At 40.3% G+C, this 17863-nt stretch overlaps 1 protein-coding gene across 3 annotated transcripts in view; it reads right to left on the bottom strand.

The window, feature by feature from the left end:
• Window positions 1-17863, bottom strand: part of SNX13 (sorting nexin 13) — a 159524-nt gene that overhangs the window by 101040 nt on the left and 40621 nt on the right. For 2 of the 3 annotated variants that reach the window (XM_077811398.1, XM_077811400.1), the window contains exons 2-3: window positions 12013-12125; window positions 7-109 (exon numbers count right to left, since the gene is read on the bottom strand). In XM_077811398.1, the coding sequence (XP_077667524.1) occupies window positions 7-109; window positions 12013-12125 (216 nt within the window). The remainder of the gene's footprint in view (window positions 1-6; window positions 110-12012; window positions 12126-17863) is intronic. The other variant, XM_077811401.1, reaches the window with a different exon arrangement.

Below are 17863 nucleotides of genomic sequence, written 5' to 3'. Positions count from 1 at the left end.
GCTTACCTTAAAAACCCCAACAGACGTAGGAGGAAGAAATGAGTGTTCACACTGTTCAAGATACTTTTCTGAATTTGTTTTTCCAAATAAGAGAGTAACCACAAAACCCCTAAAAAAAGATACAAAATAAAATAATCAGCTTCCATGTTCTAAATGTTCAACTTAGATGTTCAATCTAAAACTTAAAAATTCAAAGGCATCTGGTAAGCAATATTTTTTAGCAAAAGTTTACACACATTGTGTAACGCTTACCAAAGGTGACTGTTGTTCACCGTATACAAAGCTGAATTTCTATATTTTTCAAGAAATATTTTTTTAAAAAGAACCATGAAAACTCTACTTCTGTGTAACATCCCGTTTAATGTCACCAGTGTACTTTGTACTGGTAAAATCTTTAGCCACTATCCAGCACTGCGATATGTTTTGATTCATTCCACATGGGGATTCTGCACAGGGCCGGTGTCTATACTAGTGGATCCTGATGCAGGATCAGAACTAAAGATAGTAAATTTACCCACAGTATTTATGTTCACAGAGATGTTAGCAAAATGAAGTAGGTTTAGAGGCAGTCAAGCCATTATAAATAAATACATATTATTATGTATATATTTTCTTTAAACTCTACAAAGCACTAATCTCTTTAGAAATGCACTCAACCCGCAACATGAAAGTGTAAGACATGGACACACAAACATTTAAATGTATGAAAATAACTCTTTGTAGAATAACTTTTACCAGGAAGAAACTATATTATGTTATAGTAACACTGAACTCATTACTTAAATTAGCATAATGACAGCTGAAACAGGAAAGGAGCAGTAAGTTAAGATGTAAGGTCAAACTAGTAGACTTATCGGGTAGCTTGGAAGAGAAAAGAAAGCTAAGTTAAAAGCCTGAGGTGAAGATGATAGAGCTTGGTAAGCAAGTGATTTTATTACTATTTTTTTTATTTAAATATACAATTTAATCAATGAAAGGAACATTGCAAAGCTTTTTTATGGGTTGGCAGAAAATGAGGTTTTATCAGAAATTAACTTCTGGCTCTTCTTGAGCTTCTACAACTGGGGTGGGCAAACTACAGCCCGCGGGCCGGATCCAGCCCTCGAGCTGTTTTAAGCTGGCCCCCGCTCCGGTGAGGATACAGGGTCAAAGCCACACCACGTGGCCTGGCTCCGGCCAGGGCGCTGAGTCGGGGCCACACCATGCGGCCTGGCCCCGCACCGGCGCTCCAGATGGGGCACAGGGTGGGGATCGCAACATGCAGTTCCCGGAAGCAGTGGCATGACCTCACTTTGGCTCCTACGCGCTCCAGTGGGCGCTGCAGGGGCGGTGCCTGCAGATGGGACAGCATGAAGAGCCACCTGGCTGCGTCTCCGTGTAGGAGCCAGAGAAGGGACATGCCACTGCATCTGGGAGCCACTTGAAGTAAGTGCCACTTGGAGCCTGCATCCCCTGAGCCTCTCCCCACACCCCAAACCCCTGCTCTAGCCCTGATCCCCCTCCCGCTCTCCAAACCCCTCGATCCCAGCCCAGAGCATCCTCCTTACACTCCAAACTCCTCATCTCCAGCGCCACCCCACAGCCCGCACCCAAACCCCAATTTTGTGACCATTCATAACCCACCATACAATTTCTATTCCCCAATGTGGCCCTCGGGCCAAAAAGTTTGCCTACCCCTGTTCTACAATGATAAGATGAATAGAAGTGCAACTAATTTTATTATTGCACATTTTCATCCTGGTAAAAATGAAGATAGCAGGAAAAAAAATAATGGTTTCAGTTGTGATGATGACAAATTCAATTGCTTTTTATGACGAATCAACTACTCAACCCTGGTGGATGATAGCAGAAAGACAAACACTGCTGCTTTTGATAGGAAGTGGATGAAACCCAAAAAGCTGTATTGTATGTTCTCTTTCTACTTCGGAATGGGTGAAATCAAAAAAACAGCCTTTGAAAAAGAATTAAACTGGAGGAGAATGAGAAGGTGAAAGTTATTATTGCTCATGTTAGTCATACACAAAGTTTTAAAGGCAAATTGCAAATTTCAGGTAAACTAGTTGGAGGCTTTTAATGGCCATATGGATAACCTGAAGTGCTGCTCTACACTGAAATGTAACTATAAAAAAATAGTATACCATTATTGAACAGATCTGTTCCCTGTTCGGTCATATATGGAATGCTTACATTGATGAATAAAATAGAGGCTGATTAGTGCAAATGGATCTGTCTGAACACATGGGTACACTCAAGCAGATCTATTTGCAGGTTTTAATCCCAAAACTGTAAGGCTTTTTACTCCTGCAAGCACTCCAGAAACAATATAACTAAGAAGCAGAGAGACTGATGCTATCCCTTTTTGAAGCTCATCAATATGATGATTTACTAAGTTCCAATCAGTTACACTTGTGAGAAGTCATGGAGGACAACACAGTTGCACAGCATAACTATGGATATTTGGCAATGCAGAACCTTTATTACTGTAGATGATGCAAGGGCTGGGGGGCAGAACATAGCTTGATTTATACATCCCAGGTGGAGTTTGCAGTACTGGCAGTTAGAACATATCTTTTCACTCCCAAAGTAAGCATATTTGATATGGAAATCATTGAGGGCCAATAAAAAAACCTGAGCTCTACAGTGTCCTGCTCTCTGCAAGCAGAGATGGTTTCAGAAACTGTACTTTACAGGCACTGTCAATGACAATTAGCATAATTAACAGTTGAAATATCTTTCTTAGAACCTTCCCAAATTTGTTAGACTATATTAAAACAATTTCCCCAAAATAAATTTCACAGCATAATTGAAATGGTGACTATATAAACAGACAACTTTTGCCAATCATGATCATCAGTTATCCATTATCAATCCTCTCTCCAAAAGGCAAATTTGCAGATATGAATTTTAAAGCAACATTTTATAAAGGAAGGGAACCAACTATGTTTTAAAGATGATGCATATAAGGTTTTATGCATGATAAACTAGTTTTAACTTGAAAAATAACCAATTTCAAAATTTCTCTATTATACTCTATCAAAAGAGAATCAAAATTAACAGTTTTCTATGCATGGAAGTAACAGACAAACTACATACATTATAGCTCTGTTTCAAATCTGTTAGAAAATCCAAGATGACACATTAAAGTAAGTTACTAAAATCATATGACTACCATGCTATTTTCAAACCAAAAAAAGTGTTAATACGATTTTATAATTAAAAATATCCTCTGAACAACTTTTTAATGTTACCATAAATAGTAATTTTGAAACCCAGAAATACAACATGTTTTAGCAGGGTAGATTAATTTAAATCAAAGTGATTTTAATCATGATTTAAATCAGCAAGTAGAAAACCTTCATTTAATAATTGAATTTAATCTTGTTTTTCACTGTACTTTTTAGTTATGTTCCTAAACAAAGATTGGATTCTCACTGGCAACAAAAGGTAATACCAAATTATACCAGCCAGTGAGAATCCAATCTTTGTTTAGGAACATAACTAAAAAGTACAGTGAAAAACAAGATTAAATTCAGTTATTAAATCAAGGTTTTCTACTTGCTGATTTATATATATATATATATATATACATATATATATATACATATATATATATACATACACACACACACACACACTTATTTAAGCAATTATATAGCTTGATTTATACTTATTCAAATTCTTAATTTTTATTAAGTTAGAAATGGTGAATGACGCATTTATCAATCTTTTATTTGTAATTTGTATCGATATTGGAATTCAATTCAAATGCACAAAAACAGCATTTTAACATTAGTTTTATTTATTAAAACTACCAGCAATGTGCTGGGATACATAAGGGAGAAAAAGGTTAAATGCAAAACAGTTTTTGTATTTAAAGCTAACTGATTTATTAAAACAAGGGAAGTATTTAGTAAATTGAACTGGCTGTTTCTGGTCACCATGTCTTTCAAGATATTAGAACTAGTAGATGATATCTCTCACAAAGTTTTTATTCATACATTAGAAAAGGAAAACAAGCTTTCCTGTTTTTTTCTATTCCGAACAGTTTCTCAACTTTGAATGAACTTGTCACTGAACTAGCTGAATAAACTGAAATGAAGAACATGTTCTCTATGCACTTGTACAAGAGGCAACTGTTGTCAAAAACTGGTTTAGCACTTCAAGAAACTCTGATTCCCTGTGCTTGGCCATTGAATTCTACCAGTTCAGTGGCCTTCCCTTCTTTAAAAACTTGAGCAGCAAATACAGACTGCATGAATAGTTCTGAATTTACAGGCACCTAAGGATAATAATTATAGACTTTTGTAATGGAATTTTGAGATCCTCACAGACGAAAGCTGATATATACACAGAGTCTCATAACCCCTCTTTTTTTTAATACTGATCTTCCGGTAAATTTGTCTTGTTTCTTTTTCTCAGAAGTTAAGCACTGCTTTAGAGAATTTGGCCCTACATACTGTACTGGAAGGAGGATGCAGTAGACTGCAGTTACTCATCCAAACATATACTCTTATCACTCATTTCTAGAAGTTAATAGAATATATATAGCTAAAATCTTAAACTTCAGGAAAATGAGATAAAGAATTGGAAAGAAATCCTGTCTACTCACACCTACATAAAGTGTTGGACAAACTGATTAGGTGCACACGGATATGCATTCTTATCTTTTTCTGATGCATCAGGTATTGGCAACTGTCAACAGACAATGCAGATCACTGGCCTGATCCAATAAGACAACTCCTATGTGACTAAGTTGAATGCGCTTCCCAGTTAAAAACTTCAAGCATGAGAGAGGCATGTGGGCAATAGACTGGCAAATAAGGAGTGTGAAAAAGCATTTGTACCACAAACTATTGCTAACTGCTGTTTTTGTCTTCTCTTTTCAATATCAATATGCCATAAACAGAGAAGGGAACTCATCCATTCCACAGTAGTTTGAAGCTTAACAGCAAAGGTAGAGGTTCACATGCCCACCTAGTGGGGACAGCAAATGGTGTCCAAAAGTGCCCACATTGTGTTACTAGAGATGCAGAGTGATAATTTCAGCCTTTTATCAATATGAAGCAGCCACCGTTTTACATAAGTTAAAAAGGACACTAACTGACGCACTGTAAAAAGTAATGTTTGCCTCAACTCCTTATCAGACACCACAGAAAACACATTGATGAATACAAATGGGGAGACCCTACGGTTTGTTTACATTCAAAAGTATTAGAGAGCTGTAACCCTGTCATAAAGGAAACTGCAAGACTAGCTCTTCAGGAAAAATGTTTAAAACAGAATAGTGATTGGAGCTGAAATTCTCATCCATCTTGCTCCAGATTTATCTGGACTATTCTCTCCCTTAAGGAGTTATAGCCCTAAAGGTGATAACAAATTAAGACTATTTAAGGATCAAAAGCAGCTTCAGCAACATTCCCAATTTGGGTTGCATCTAAAAACATAGGCAAACAACAGTTTTAATTTAAGATCCCAGCAACAAAAAGGGACACATTGATAAGATATTGATAGGTAGGCCTAATGGGCCAGAAGACATTCCCTGCAGCCACAAAGTAAGAGTCAGATGATCCAAGCACGTGAGCAAAAGAAATCCAAAATGTTAGCTTCAAAGCCTATTGTCACGGAGTCCCCAGGCGATGCTCTGGAACTGCTCCCTACGAAGCCAGTCAGGACTCTGGGAAAGTCTCCTTTCTTTGAGCAGACTGTCTTCAGGACACACAGCTCACACAACTTCCACCTTCCTGGATCTGACCATTCAGCATCCTCTGCCCCTCCATGCACTTCCCACAGCGAGTCCGCCCAGGCGGGCTCCTGGGGAAGCCAGAGGATCCTGCACCCCAACTTTGCAGTCAGACGTGAGTCTCAGCCAGCCAGTGAAACAGAAGGTTAGATGACAGGAACACAGTCTAAAACAGAGCTTGTAGGTGCAGAGAACAGGACCCCTCTGCCGGGTCCATTTTGGGGGCAGTGAGCCAGACCACCACATCTGCACTTCACTCCTTGTCCCCAGCCAGCCCCAAACTGAAACTCTCTCCAGCCCCTCCTCCTCTGGGCTTTGTCCCTTTCCCGGGCCAGGAGGTCACCTGATCCCTTTGTTCTCTCACCCTTTAGCTCTCACCTTGCAGGGGGGAAGGGGCCAGGCCATCAGTGGCCAGGAAACAGGGTGTTGGCCATTCTCTGTGTCCAGACCCCTGCACACACCTGCCCTCTAGGGCTCTTCAATGATCATACACCCTTAGCCCACCACCTAGATACTTAAGAACTACATAGGGGAAACTGAGGCACCCCCACACTATTCAGAGGAAACATTAAGAACAGTCCTGCTTCATCACATCTATTCTCTATGTCTACACAATTAAAATTTAATTCCAGCAAATAACTGCCATTTTGCCTAGCATCACTTAGGATCCAAAGGAAAAAACTGAGGAAAGATGTTACTCCTGGGGAAATTCTGCACCAAAAAGTTAAAATTGTGTGCACAATATTTTAAAATTCTGCAAAATTCTGCATATTTTATTTGTCAAAACAACAACATAATCACACCAATTTCAATTATTTTGGTAATTTATTTCAACATACCTGTCAGCAAGTATGTCCAACAATACAGACAACAAAAAAGATTCAGGAAATGTTTTTTTGATAAACAAATTTCTTACTAGGCATACTAGTACAGAACTCTGAGTATTAATTTATATAAACTACAATACAGAAATGTATTTCCTGCACCTCTCAGAAGCAGTCCAAAGGATTGCAAGAGTCAGGGGCAATGGAGGAACTGAGTGAGAGGAAAGTAATAGCTGGGAAGGAGCCTGGGAGTGAACCAGGAGGGCTGTTGGGTATGGGTGGCAGCAGTATGGGACAGGTTTTATTTGGGGGGAGCACGGAGGGATTGTTAGGGAGCTGGGGAGCCTCCCCCATGCAGACCCTGGCTGATCTCAGCCTTTCCCATTCAGTCAGGCACATCTGCACATATCCCCATGTAGCCCTGCACCCTCCCCCCACTTCTATTAAGCCTCTGGCTCAGTGTTGTCACCCCACTAGCTCATATGCCCCCTCCCCAGTCTGTCATCCCCCCACTAGCCCTTCTGAAGCCCAGTCTGTGACTCCCTAGCAACCCCATGTGCCCCGCTCTGTTCATCCTCCCCATATCCTGTGCCTCCTCACCTCAATCTGAGAAAGGTAGCCTCTGCCCCCTTCCCCTCCTCAGCTGGCTGCTGCAGCCCCTGAGCCAGCTGCTCGCTCTCTCTCTCTTTCTGGTACCACATCAGACCCGGTGGGCAAAAGGGGGGGGGAAATCTGCAGGGACATTAATTCTGTGTTTGTGCAGTGGCACACAATTCCCCCAGGAGTAAAGATGTTCACATGTTGTTCAAAGAAAGGGGAGGTGGTAGAATTAGGGTCCAGCACATAGGTCAAAGGAGTTATCAATACTTGAAGTAGAGGCAAAAAATATTTCATGGAAACTGAGATGTTCTATGGTTTTATGTTATGTAACTTGCATAAATGATACCAATATTTTGCCTCTTGCTTCTGGAAATGCCAAATTTCCTAATGTGATAGCTTACCTGATCCTGAATTGATGAAGAGATATACTACAAAAAAAACCTAAATGTTTGTAAATCAGTCTGCAAATAAAAAAAAATAAATATCAAGCAGAAAAGGACTTCAGACTTATAGCTATGCATATGTATAAAAATAAGAGTTCCAATATCATTCCACAAATGTGCTGAAGAACAACGGTTGTAACCTGACTACAGCATACTAAAATAAAATAAAATGTGCAGTTAGCTAGAGTATATCACATTTAAAAGGAAACTATTGCCATATGATTTAACAAAGCATTTTTATTTAACTAGCATATACAATGAAGAAATAGACAAAGATTGATACTGTTCTGACATCAACATTGAAGGGACATGAATACATAAAATAAATAATGGTACTGCTTAAGTATATAGGCTTTGAAATACTTGTGAGGAAAAAACTATACAAACTGGTAAGACTGTGCATGCCAAATAGGAAAAAACAGAGATATAAATATATACAGGAATCAAGCACACACCCAAAACTGTTGTGTGCTACGTGTTTTGTTCAGGATGATAAAGATGAATTGGGTGTAGGGAGACCTCCCAAAGTATTAAGGTTTGTTTCTTTCTGGTATAAAGGTAGATATACTACACAGCATATTATTTAAATTACTAAGTATAGATGAGTAATTTACCTTAAACAACAGCTTAAAACTTTGTTTACTTTAATGAATCATGACAAGTACTTACATACCTTTGTATCAGAGGAAGAGTATTTGGAATCTTACATAATTTGGATGAGATTAATGTGACAAACCAATTAGTGAAGAAAATGCAGACAGGAACAATTCAGATACAACCTAGCTTCAACTGTTCCATACACATAGCTCTGTTCCTCACACATTGATACAGTTTAATTTAAGCAAGTATCATGCTCCTGAAAAGATTAACACCACTAAGTAGGGATAGGTAGAAAGAAAGACAGGAAACCTCGTGCACAGAAAATTCAAAGTAATAACATTCCACTTGAGGTCTCAGATTTAACATCTACCAACATCAATAAATAAGTACCAGGAGGACGGCTGGAAAAATCTGCTATAACAGTATAGAGTATTCAGAGTAGCAGCCATGTTAGTCTGTATCCGCAAAAAGAAAAGGAGGACTTGTGGCACCTTAGAGACTAACAAATTTATCTGACCATAAGCTTTCGTGAGCTACAGCTCAATTCATCGGATATTACCATAAAATGAAATTAGCTTTAAGGCGGATATTGATGAGGCTTGGTGAAATGTACAAGATGTAGCAGCCAAGCTACCTACAATAATGAATAATCAAAGATGGTAAATTGACTGCGTGAGGAGTTGTCTTTGGTTCCTCAGTCTGATAGGTTTGACAAGCCAAGCAATTCAGCCTGGGAGCTGAAACTGAACACAAACTAGAGATTAGTGCAGTTTCCACTTCTGAGAATTTCTCAGACTACATTGTAATAAGGAAGTGGTAATAAATGAAGGAACTGTCTATAAACATTTTAACATGCTGCAAATAGATTTTTTAAATGAACTAGTTTACACATTTTGTGCTCACTGCCCCAAATATCAGTGGTAAGGGGGAAGCCGACACATACATGATTTCAAACTTTCAAAGACAAAGTTGTCAAAAGCAAAAACATGCTGCCTCAAAATATTGATAAGCTACTCGAGTGAAGGAGCCACACAGCACTTGGTGTGCTTTCCTGTGGGCCAGTACTTCTTACTCAGTGGACCAACATCCTTAATACTGATAAGACAAAAGATTTAAGATACTCACCGCACCTTTAAAGGGGGAGGATGATGTCCAGCTGGCCGAAGGAAAGGGAACAGTGCTCTACGGGGGCAGCGGATGGGAGAGGTCAGAAGCTACTGCAACAGGGGGAAATGGGTCAATGTGGCCATGCTCACTCATCCCCTGGGACTGGAAGAGTTGAAAAGAGGAAGCCCAGGCGAGTTGAAAAGAGGAAGCCCGGGCAGAAAAAGCCCTTTTCCACAGAGCAGGAGAAGCAGCACTCCTCCTCCTTCCGCCTTAGGTGGCAATATACAAGGACCTGCTGTGGGCATTACTCTAGCCACCCCTTTTTATGGAAGAGCTGGGAAGGAATTTTTCTTTCACCACCAGATTGGTCTGGGGGAGAGTGGGGTTTTGCCTTCCCCACAGCAGGTTCAGGGAGGGCTTTGCTGATGTGAGGCATGAAGGGAGTTAGGCTATATGTCACAACTTACTATATAAGCATGGAGCAAAAATATTCAGTGCACGTACTCCATAAGAAAGGTATACAGTGAGCGGACAAATGCCTCGGTAAAGGACTTAAAAAGGAGGAGTTGGATAAAGGAACGGAATGGGGGGAGGCTCGGGGCTCCTATGAATGTGTGAAAATAGAATAAATTATATTGAAATTATAATTCATTAAAGAAATGCTACTTGAAAGGTTTGTTGAAGTATAGTTGTCAGGAAGAGAAACATTAAGGAGTGTGAGACAATGGGTCCTCAAACTAATTAACTTAGAGCTCCTACTGAGCTAGGAGATTGGCAAATGTTAGTATGCAAATAAGATATGTATGTATATTTGGTCAGTTTCTGCTTCCTTTTGTCTCAATTGGCTTTGGCTTAGCTGTATAAATAAGTTAGCTTGAGCCTCAGAGAGGGGCTCACATATCTGGGTGCACTGGCAAAGCGCTTTCCTAATAAACAGAGTGGTCTGACAAATTATGTGAGTCCTGAATCTGACTTTGAGAATTGGTACAGCAAGGAGCCAACCCTCCTTCCTTACAGCCTACCTTAACCTTGGGGGATGGTAAGGTCCCAGCCATGGGTTGGCTGGGGGACCTGGATGGAAAAAGAGGGGGGGCTGGCAGAAGCTCCCCAGGTAGATATTGAATGAACATGGGGTACACTTTTATCTGCCAGTTTGTCCCAGATATCTGATAGTAGAGTTGAGGCTTCATTAAAACCATATAAAGTGTCTCCCGTCCTTCTTTCAGTATAGCTGGACAAAACTTTTCAGATCATCTTACACATTGAGCAGTGAACCCATAACAAAACTTAAAAATATTAGTTTCTTTATATCAGCGCTCAACTGGAAGTACCACTTTCACTGGAAGTACCAATAAAAAAATACTCTAGCCATACATGTCTAAAAACCCACTCCTTCTAGGAAGTGTTTTCTGGGAATAATTCAGTTTTAACCATGTTGTACAACTCCATAAAACTGACCCTCATGTGCTCTCAAAGGGTCTAGACTCCAAAACGGTTAGGAGAAATACTGTGCCCTACTTTTAATTACTCTAGCCACTAAGCACCCTATCAGAAGCTACTACACCTGTCAATATAACCTACTGCCAAAACATCCTGCAGAAAGACTACTGCAGTTGATAATATGCTAAGCAGACTAAAACTCAATACATATCGAAACACACACACACAAAACATATAGCACTAATGCAACATCATAAATTGAAAAAGGAAGGGGGAATTTCCTGGCTGTTTACAACAGACAGGGTTACTACCACAACACGTATTATATAGTTTAGGATATACATTAACAAAATATATAATTTTGGTTTACATACAAGTATAGAAATAAAAACAAATTGCAACTTTAATTATATCACATGCTGTAATGCCCACTATAACACTGGAGCTAAACACAACTAAAATATCACCAGCTCTTTCCTCAGACAAAATTACACTCTCGTTCCATCTCTTTGGATATGCAGCTGAAAGTGTGGTTGCCAAGGAAGACTGGCATTCAAATAGGAGTTGCTGAGTTAACTAGCATATAGATAAAAAACCAGGGAAATAGGATTTTGATAAGGGAAATGGACAAAGTACAGTTATCTCATGGTTCTTGGCCAAGTAATCAGTACAGTAATTGAAGGTAATGATCAACTGAAGATAGTAAAGTCAGTCATTGCATGGCTATTTATTTTCAGTTTATTGCTAAAATGTAAGAAATCAATATGACATGTCATGAGTCAGAAAGAAATGGTTACTACTCAAACTTGGGTGGAGATATTGTAATAAGCACCATTCAGTGGAAAATAAAGTACTGTTTGTTTTATTTCCAGTTTCCCTTTTTATTTCATAATAGTTTGTACATAAATTTTCAAGAACGGAAATAAATATCTTAAGTAAAAATTTATCAGCTATGTAAAATACTGTAATGAAGTAAATAAGAAAGCAGTAAGCAGAGGATAATTTTATTTTCTTCATTTATTTAATAAGAGAAGTAGGATACTTTTTCCATTAGCCAAGAAAAAATGATAGATTAATGTACTCCACTGTGAACACGTGAAGCATCTGAGAAAATGTAGGATATGCTTCATGGCTTGATAGCTTCCTATTGGAGTATTTCTACCCTTTTTCTCAGGTTTAGTTCTCATGTGTTCTTTTTAAATAGTAAATTAAATTAAACTTACAAAATACACTATAATCCACAGTAGAGTATACTTACCCACCCACAAAGCAGAGGATATAAAACGCAAAGTAAAATATAGCAAACGGTCCAAAAGTTACTAGAAAGAGCACAACACCAAGGCTTCCCCATCCCCATATGGAAAGACTGGTCTGAAATAAAAAACAGAACAGGAATAATTAATACAATATTTGTACGTTTTGGAGAATTTTTAGTAGATTAAATTTCATGTATTTGAAATGTCTTAAAAGATTTCATAATGACTGCCCATTTCCATTTAGTTTTCAGAGTTTTAGTTTTATTTGACATAAAGAGAAGAGGTTCCAAAGTACCAGAAAGGACGTTTTTATCACTGAATACTTTTGGGCTGACAATCCAATTTAGCCAACAATCCGACTGCATGATTCTTTCAGCGACTAATCCTCCCTTCCATGCAAAAATTAAATATTACATGTCCTTCCCTCCTTTACACACTGTCATCCCTACTCTGATTATGCATTTGTGCACTTCTCTTCCTTGGGTCCTCTTATTTTCATGTAACTTTCTACTTCTTCCTCCTCTGTTACAGTCTGTACACCTCTTTTGATGTGTCTCAGACTTTCTGGAGAAGGGAAGCGTGATGGTTCTCAGGTAACCCAGGACTGCGAGTCACCCCCTGCCTCCAGCAAGAGGAAGCCTTGGCCATTGTGGCTGGGTTTTAGCCACTCATGCACTCTCCTCCGGGCTATCCCAGCTTTGTCTTCGTCCTGCAGATTAAAAATAGGGGCACTCCAGCCCCTGATGCCCTTTGAAGTGTTCTTCTGTGATCTCCAGCCCAACACTAGCTACTCAGAAATCCCAGATCCTCTGGCCCCAAAGGAGCAGTGTGCACCATAGTTTTCCTTAAATCACTGCTTCTGTAAAATCACACAGCACTTATAATAAAACAAGAATAGGTTTATTTAAGAAAGAATTGCGAGTTAATTGGAAACAAGAGAGTGCAGTGGAAACAAATGGTCATAATACAAAACCAAATCATAAAATGCAAACCTGGGTCTACATTTATTAATAGTTAATTTTCCCATCCCCTCCCCCCCAAACACACACACAATGCAATCTGTTGCAGAACTGGCTGGCTTCACAGGAACCAGGATCCAAACTCATGAGAAAAACCATTTGTGACATCCTGGCACCCCAATATTCACCACTGTCATGTAATTAGGATAAGTTTTGCACAAAGTATGCCTTGTATCATTCTAAAAGTCTTGATCTGCTAGATATTAATATCTCATTGGATTGTATGTGCTATCATTGTATGTGAAGTTCTGAAGTTTGGCTGTGTATGTGTTACTGAAAAATGTGAGGTTGAAAAACACCCACAAGGAGCCTTTCAGGTGCAACAGTAAAAAGGCAAAACAATGTTAATAGCTCATTGAGAAAATACACACAAGCACAGGGATTATGCCAGGAACTTTCTACAATAGAAACCTCTCAGAGATAGCACTACCCCCTCCCACACCCAAACTCTGCTGCTGCTGCTGGGGGGAGGGGGAAGGCACAGAGCAGGTAGAGAGCCCCCCCAGCACCCATGGGGCCCCAGTGCAGTCCCTCCCCCCCAAGTTTTATTCACCAGTATTTTTAGTAAAAGTCATGGACAGGTCACAGCTGAGAATTTTTGTTTACTGTCAGTGACCTGTCCATGACTTTTACTAAAAATACCCAGAAAAAAACATAGCCTCACTTATAATCACTTAAAAAACTATCTTTTATGGTTAATAAACTTCTTTTGTTTGGTCTAAAACCAGTGTGTGTGGAAATTATAACTTGGGGCAGAAAGCTGTTGTATATCTCTCCACATTGAGGGAGGGGGCAAATTTCATGAGCTTATGCTGTACAGTTCTCTGTGCAGCCAAGATGGTAGAATTTTGGGTTTATACTCAGGGGAGGGGAGGGGTGCACTTGAGTGACTGGGCAGTTCCTTAGCTGAGCCTTCCCATGCAGAGCTGATCTCAGCATCTGTGTGTAGAACTGTAGCTGGGTGCGTCCCTACCTGTATGTGTGCTTGTCAAGTGCAGTCTGAAGCCTGAGGGAGGGCTTGACTGGCTTGCCTCAGCAATACAGTGTAAAGGGAGCCCAGGCTGGTGGATCAGGCGGGCTCAGTGGTACCTCATTCCCAGGTGGCACCCCAAAGGGAACCTGTCACACAACCTCAATACACAAGATGTTTCCTCGGTGAATGGATACAGAGGATCCTCATCCTGTGTTACGCTGAAACAGTATCTTGTCTTTATTCATAGGCAGCGTGAGTCTCTGTCTGTTGCAGCGTTCCTTTTTTACCTCCACGTGATTTCGATTGTTTGCAGTTTCTCTGGTGGTGTTCCATTGAAAGTCTTGGGACGGAACAATGCTAGATAATTGAGCCTTGCATTATATCATCAACTAACCAGGACAGGGTGAAAACTCCTTCCTCCTTGAATAGGCAATCACCAAGACAAACTATCCTGGAGACTAACTTTTACTCCATGTCCTCAAAGTATACTTTCACTATAAACACATTATTCCTTAAATATTACCCTCCATACATCTTACAATGATTATGAATCCTGACAAGTTACAAGCTTTCTGTAGATACCTTATGGATACATATTCCACAAGATATGTTTGGCTGAGTAAGTTTGTCAGGTCTGAGGTAAAAGTCCTTTGCCAAGGAGTCTGTGTCACAGAAAGTATATGCTCAGGTCACACAATAACTATCTTTCCATTTGTGCACTACCTTCCATTGCCAATAAGTGCGACTCCTTCATTTAGGCAGAAGGAATTATATTAAACTAGGGACCAACACAAAATGGTCCATCCTCCACTAATACCACTGCACTGGCCAAGAGCTGCATCAAACATTCTGTTGAAGGCTTATTTGGAGGGCTCAGTTAATTGTGTGTGTCAAGTTCTCAATGACAGGGTCACAGAATTTAAGGACAGATCTAGTCTGTATATCAAAGGCCACCAATACCACCCACACAGAAGTTCATTACAAGCAATCTATGTTACTCCACAATATGCTCTCGTCAGATCACTTTACAGTCTCACATTTTTAGACGTCCTCCTCTTGTCAGGAAGTAATAAATCTGGGACCTGATGGTACCACTTTTGTATGTAATTAGGTGCTCCTCCCTCTTTATGAGGTATATATTGGCAACAATCAGGCCTTGGGCTGGTTAACCCGAACATATCCTCACCAGCTTCATTTCTGGTTCCAAAGGCTCGTCCTTCATGACAACTGTCATAGCCCTCACTGCGTTCTCCCACATGCCTGTTGAGATCTGCTAAAACAATCAAGTAATTAGTTTGCGGTACTTCACTTATAACTTGGTTCAACGCTATCTGGAATTCCTCATCCTCCCTCAATACACAACAAACCTGCAGCACCATATCTGCATATAACATTAAATATTTGTTCTCTGCTCAGTGCTATTTTGACTTTCACCAGCAAATCACTCTTCCTCTGGATGTCCACAACCTTATCCTGTAATATTTCTGATACAATTATTCCTACTCTATTCCTCCTTGATGCAGAGCCATGATACTTCTTGTAACCCACCCTGATGTTCATGGATTTTGATCCTTCCATTTTGTCTCTTGTATGCAGAAAACATGCACTCTCCTTTTCAAATCTCATCTGCTTCTCTTCATTTCCCAGGTGTCATTCCCACGTTCAGGGAAGCCAGATATAGTTGGTGGGCTCACTTCTTTAGCCGAATGCACCTGAAATGCAGTAGCATCTTCCCATTTCCCCAGACATCAGACAAAGCAATTATGCATGATTTCTGGGGGATGTCCTCACTTTGTACTGATACTCCCTGAATACGAAGACCCAAAGGTTATGTCTACACTGCCTATGGAAGAAAGCCTCTTAGCTTGGATCAATAGACGTGGGCTAGCGAGGCTCACACTAGTGTTCTACAAATAGCAGTGTATACAGGGCTTTGAAGCTACAGCTCTGGCTGGAGCTTGGCCTTTGAAATCTACCTTTCTCCCTAAGCTTCAGAGACCAAGGTCCAACCTGAGCAGCAACTTCAAAGCACTGTCTACACAGCTATTTTTAAGAACATTAGCATGAGCCCCGCTAGCCCAAGTCTGCTGACCTGGGCTGGGAGGCTTGTTTCCACAGGCTGTGTAGACATACCCATAGAGCATGTGTGATTGGCACAACTTTTACAAATCCATTGGCCAGGCCTGATGTTCTCCGATTTCAAATCAAGTTCCTTCACCCAGGTGGACTGCCTACGACAGCTTATGAGCCCCATCTGTCTGGAGCAGTCTGGTTATAAGGTGTCAGACACTCGCCTTTCCCACCCCCCACTTTCAATTAAGAATGACTCTGCCACAAAAAGAAAAGTGGTAGCAGTTTATCTGTCAGAGGATATATATATTACACCAGCTGCAGGAGGCATTTTCTAGGGCGTGAAACCCACCTCGACCACGAAAACTCTTTTGGGGGGTGGGGAATATATAGAACTATGGAAACGAATATATAGATTAGCCAAGATCAGGCAAAGAAGCACAAAAGACTTGGGAGCTGTGAAGTATGTCAAAGATAAAAAGAGGAGAGTACTGGTGGAAGACAGTGAGGTCATTTAGAAGTGGCAACAGTTTTATGAGAAACTGCTCAATAAATAGAATGTGAATAAAACACTGAGAGACGTATGTTTCAACCACCACCTCACAAGACCCGTCACTATAGCAGAGACTCAGTCAGTGGGGAGCGTGGCCGGGAGGAGGGTCCCAGAGCCCAGGATCCACCCCAAGTCCAAATGCTGTCCTGCAATCCAAGCTCTGAGGGTCTGAAGACTCTGACTTAGGCCAGCCACAGGTGTCTAACTGCTGTGTAGATATACCCTACATATTACTATGTTACACTGCTTGTGTTCCAATGTGAACACTCAGGAGATAGAGTAGCATATGATAGAAAACAGACAGAAAATTTTAATTCTTGCTCAAATCATTTGCTGACAGCATTGTAATATGAAGCCTAGTATATTAATCTAATGAGCATTTGAGAAGTAAATTAATTCTATACTTTACATAGTTCAATGGACAATTCTTCACCTTTTTCTGCTCATGAAGAAATTGCCAGAATAGTGGAATGAGATTTACGTTGTCACAATGCTCAATTAGTATTTACACTGTAATTTGTAATATGTACCCAGGGGTCCCCCAGCAACAAAGTAGCCCCCAGATACAGTTTTAAAAGTTCAGTATAACAGTGGAGATAGGACCAAACAGTAGAACCCTGAAAATCTGAATATACATGCTTTATATGCACAGACCATTTTTGCAGCTCGCACCTTGGATGCGGATACAATTATCCACGCAGGTTTCTGTGGCACACACTCACAAGAACAGAGAGGTTGTCACCCAGCCCTGAAGCTGCAGCACTGCTTTCTGAATCACACATCAGCAGCAATAGCGACCTGAGCATTCTGGGTGTTATAGTCCCCAGCTTGCTCAAATGGAGAAGGTAAACGACAACTCCCAAAAGAGAGCACGACCGCGTGCTAACTGTGTGTGTTAGAGCAACCGAGCACCCTGTGGGATGTAGCCTCCCTGCATGGTGACTTGGGGAGCTCTTATGTAGAGCCCTGCAAATCTGCAGCTATCTGCAGCCAATTTATGCTGACCAAATGTGGATATGTGATATTTTGTATCCACACAAGGCTCTACAAACTTTACTACACTAGTCACGACTTTTGCAATGCTGCAACATGGCCTATGAACATAGTTAAAGCATAGTTCAGTCCAGTCTACAGCCAAATATGGAAAGCATGCTTTAACCTGATCCCAAGCATTAAATAAAATTAATACAGGCAAGAATTTAGAGGCTTTCCAAGAGTTCTGCAATACTAAGGGGTTC

Source organism: Eretmochelys imbricata, chromosome 2, assembly GCF_965152235.1.
Source record: "Eretmochelys imbricata isolate rEreImb1 chromosome 2, rEreImb1.hap1, whole genome shotgun sequence".
Classification (NCBI taxonomy): domain Eukaryota; kingdom Metazoa; phylum Chordata; order Testudines; family Cheloniidae; genus Eretmochelys; species Eretmochelys imbricata.
The sequence above is the reverse complement of the archived record's forward strand: the minus strand, read 5'-3'. Positions and strand labels throughout refer to the sequence as shown.